The sequence below is a fragment of the Arachis duranensis genome, chromosome 5 (genome assembly GCF_000817695.3).
Source record: "Arachis duranensis cultivar V14167 chromosome 5, aradu.V14167.gnm2.J7QH, whole genome shotgun sequence".
Taxonomy (NCBI): Eukaryota; Viridiplantae; Streptophyta; class Magnoliopsida; order Fabales; family Fabaceae; genus Arachis; species Arachis duranensis.
The window spans coordinates 87,005,352-87,007,327 of record NC_029776.3 but is presented as its reverse complement, the minus strand read 5'-3'; the positions used below and the strand labels follow the sequence as shown (position 1 = coordinate 87,007,327).

Below are 1,976 nucleotides of genomic sequence, written 5' to 3'. Positions count from 1 at the left end.
ATATAAAGTGATAAATATATATTTTTCGATGACTAACGAGATACAATTTTATCATCTTCTAAAAAATATTGAGGTGAATTTGAATCTCATATCCTTTTAATAAAGAAAATAAATTAATAATTTACCATTTAATAAAGTTCAAAGTTCAAACAAAAACCTGACTTAAGGGTATATTAGTACTACCCTAAAATGTTGATAAATGATTACATAAATTCATATAAAATGATTTCAATTTTTTTTAAACAAAAAAGAAAAAGAAAGGAAGAAATAATGGTGTAAAATTGTAAATTGTAATTTAGTGAAAACAAAATTCAAGTGGTAGATGGTAGTTGCTAGCTTGCAGCATCTACTGAAACTAAATGATGTCGTCGTTGTTCCTTAAACTCACCGCTCTCAGCAGCCGCCGCAGCCGCATCCTCCCAAGTTCAGTGTTCCACCCACGCTTCTTCTCCGGTAAACCATCACTTTACTCTCTCTCTCTCTCTCTATCACCAACCTTGACTCTGTTTTCTTCTTCCTTGTTGGGTTCTTATTATGGTTTTCTCTCTCTTTGATTGTGCCACTTCTTTGCTGTGCTGTGTCATGTTTTTGCAGGTTTTGCAGAGGAGGAGCAAAGTGTTAACGTCCACTCTTCCAACACTGCCACAAACCCATGCTTCATTCACCCCACCGCAATTGTTCATCCCAATGCTCTCATCGGCCAGGTACTTCTTCTTCTTCTATTGGGGTTCTAGTGTTCTACCAAAGTTTCATCCTTTTCTCCATTATCCTAGTTTATTACACCTAATGTGATTTATTTAAGCTAATTGGAGATATTAGTTAGTTAGATACTTAAATTGATGTACTCCTATATATATATATATATATACTTTACTTGTAAGCAAATACCAGTAGTGAATTCACTATTGTTAGGGAGATCATATCGTTTGAATGAGAATTGTTTGATTTGGACCTTAATTTGTGTTCTATTAGACTCTGTCCCTGTTTTTTGTGGTACTGGTCACTGGTCACCACTTGTTTGTTTAATTGCTTCTGTTAGTCAAACCATAAGATTTGAACGGGATGCGGAGATTATTTGTAGTTTAGAAGAAGTGTATCCAAACATGAATTCATGGTCCGTTTTTTTACCATAAAAAAGACAGACAGCTTCTGCCTTCTGATGTGCAATTCAGAAAGTGAAAAGAATGAAGCATAATGGTATTAAGGTAAATTGCTTGGTGTTCGTTCTGGACACTTAATATGTACCTGTAGTTTGCATTGTTGTTTACTTTATTATTGTGTTTTGGGGTCTTCATTTGATATCAATGCGAATTTGCTGTGCACTCATATATTCACTTTTAAGTTTTCGTTGGGTCTCTTCTTGTTATGCTTAGGGGGTTTCCATTGGACCTTTTTGTACTGTGAGTCCCTCCGCGAAGTTGGGGAATGGTTGTCAACTGCATCCTGGAAGCCATATTTTTGGAAATACATATATAGGGGACAATTGTATGATGATGGCGTGAGTTCAATGTTATCCTATTATGTTCTTCTAAGTTTTTCTTCTTCTGAGTAGTTTGCTTTCATCGATTACATGATCATAATATTGTTTGGGGAATTCTGTTTGGCAGTGGTGCTATTGTTGGTGATGATTATCCTGGATGTACCGTCATTGGAAACAATAACATCATCGGGCATCATGCTGTGATTGGTGTCAAATGTCAAGATTTGAAATATAAGGTATGTTTCAGATTAATTAGTTTGGGGATTTTTTTTAATAATGTTGTGTTATCATTTTGTCAATTGTCATTTTCTATTGTACTAGTAATATTACGGCATCCATATTATGAATCAATTTCAGTGTGTTCACAAATGTTATATGTGGCAAAGTCCTGTAATTCATGTTTTCCTTATTTTGGGAATATAATAAGTTTTCTAAATTTTACTTACCCTGTAGCTAGAGGATGAATGTTTCCTGGAAATTGGAGATAATAACGATA

At 34.4% G+C, this 1,976-nt stretch overlaps 1 protein-coding gene across 1 annotated transcript in view; it reads left to right on the top strand.

The window, feature by feature from the left end:
- Positions 1–302: 302 nt before the first annotated feature.
- LOC107490142 (probable acyl-[acyl-carrier-protein]--UDP-N-acetylglucosamine O-acyltransferase, mitochondrial) overlaps positions 303–1,976 on the top strand; it is a 3,246-nt gene continuing 1,572 nt past the window's right edge. Inside the window, exons 1-5 of the mRNA XM_052262271.1 lie at positions 303–453; positions 595–704; positions 1,374–1,498; positions 1,608–1,716; positions 1,934–1,976. The exon at positions 1,934–1,976 is cut by the window's right edge and continues 20 nt beyond it. Of these exons, the coding sequence (XP_052118231.1) occupies positions 363–453; positions 595–704; positions 1,374–1,498; positions 1,608–1,716; positions 1,934–1,976 (478 nt within the window). The 5' untranslated portion in view covers positions 303–362. The remainder of the gene's footprint in view (positions 454–594; positions 705–1,373; positions 1,499–1,607; positions 1,717–1,933) is intronic.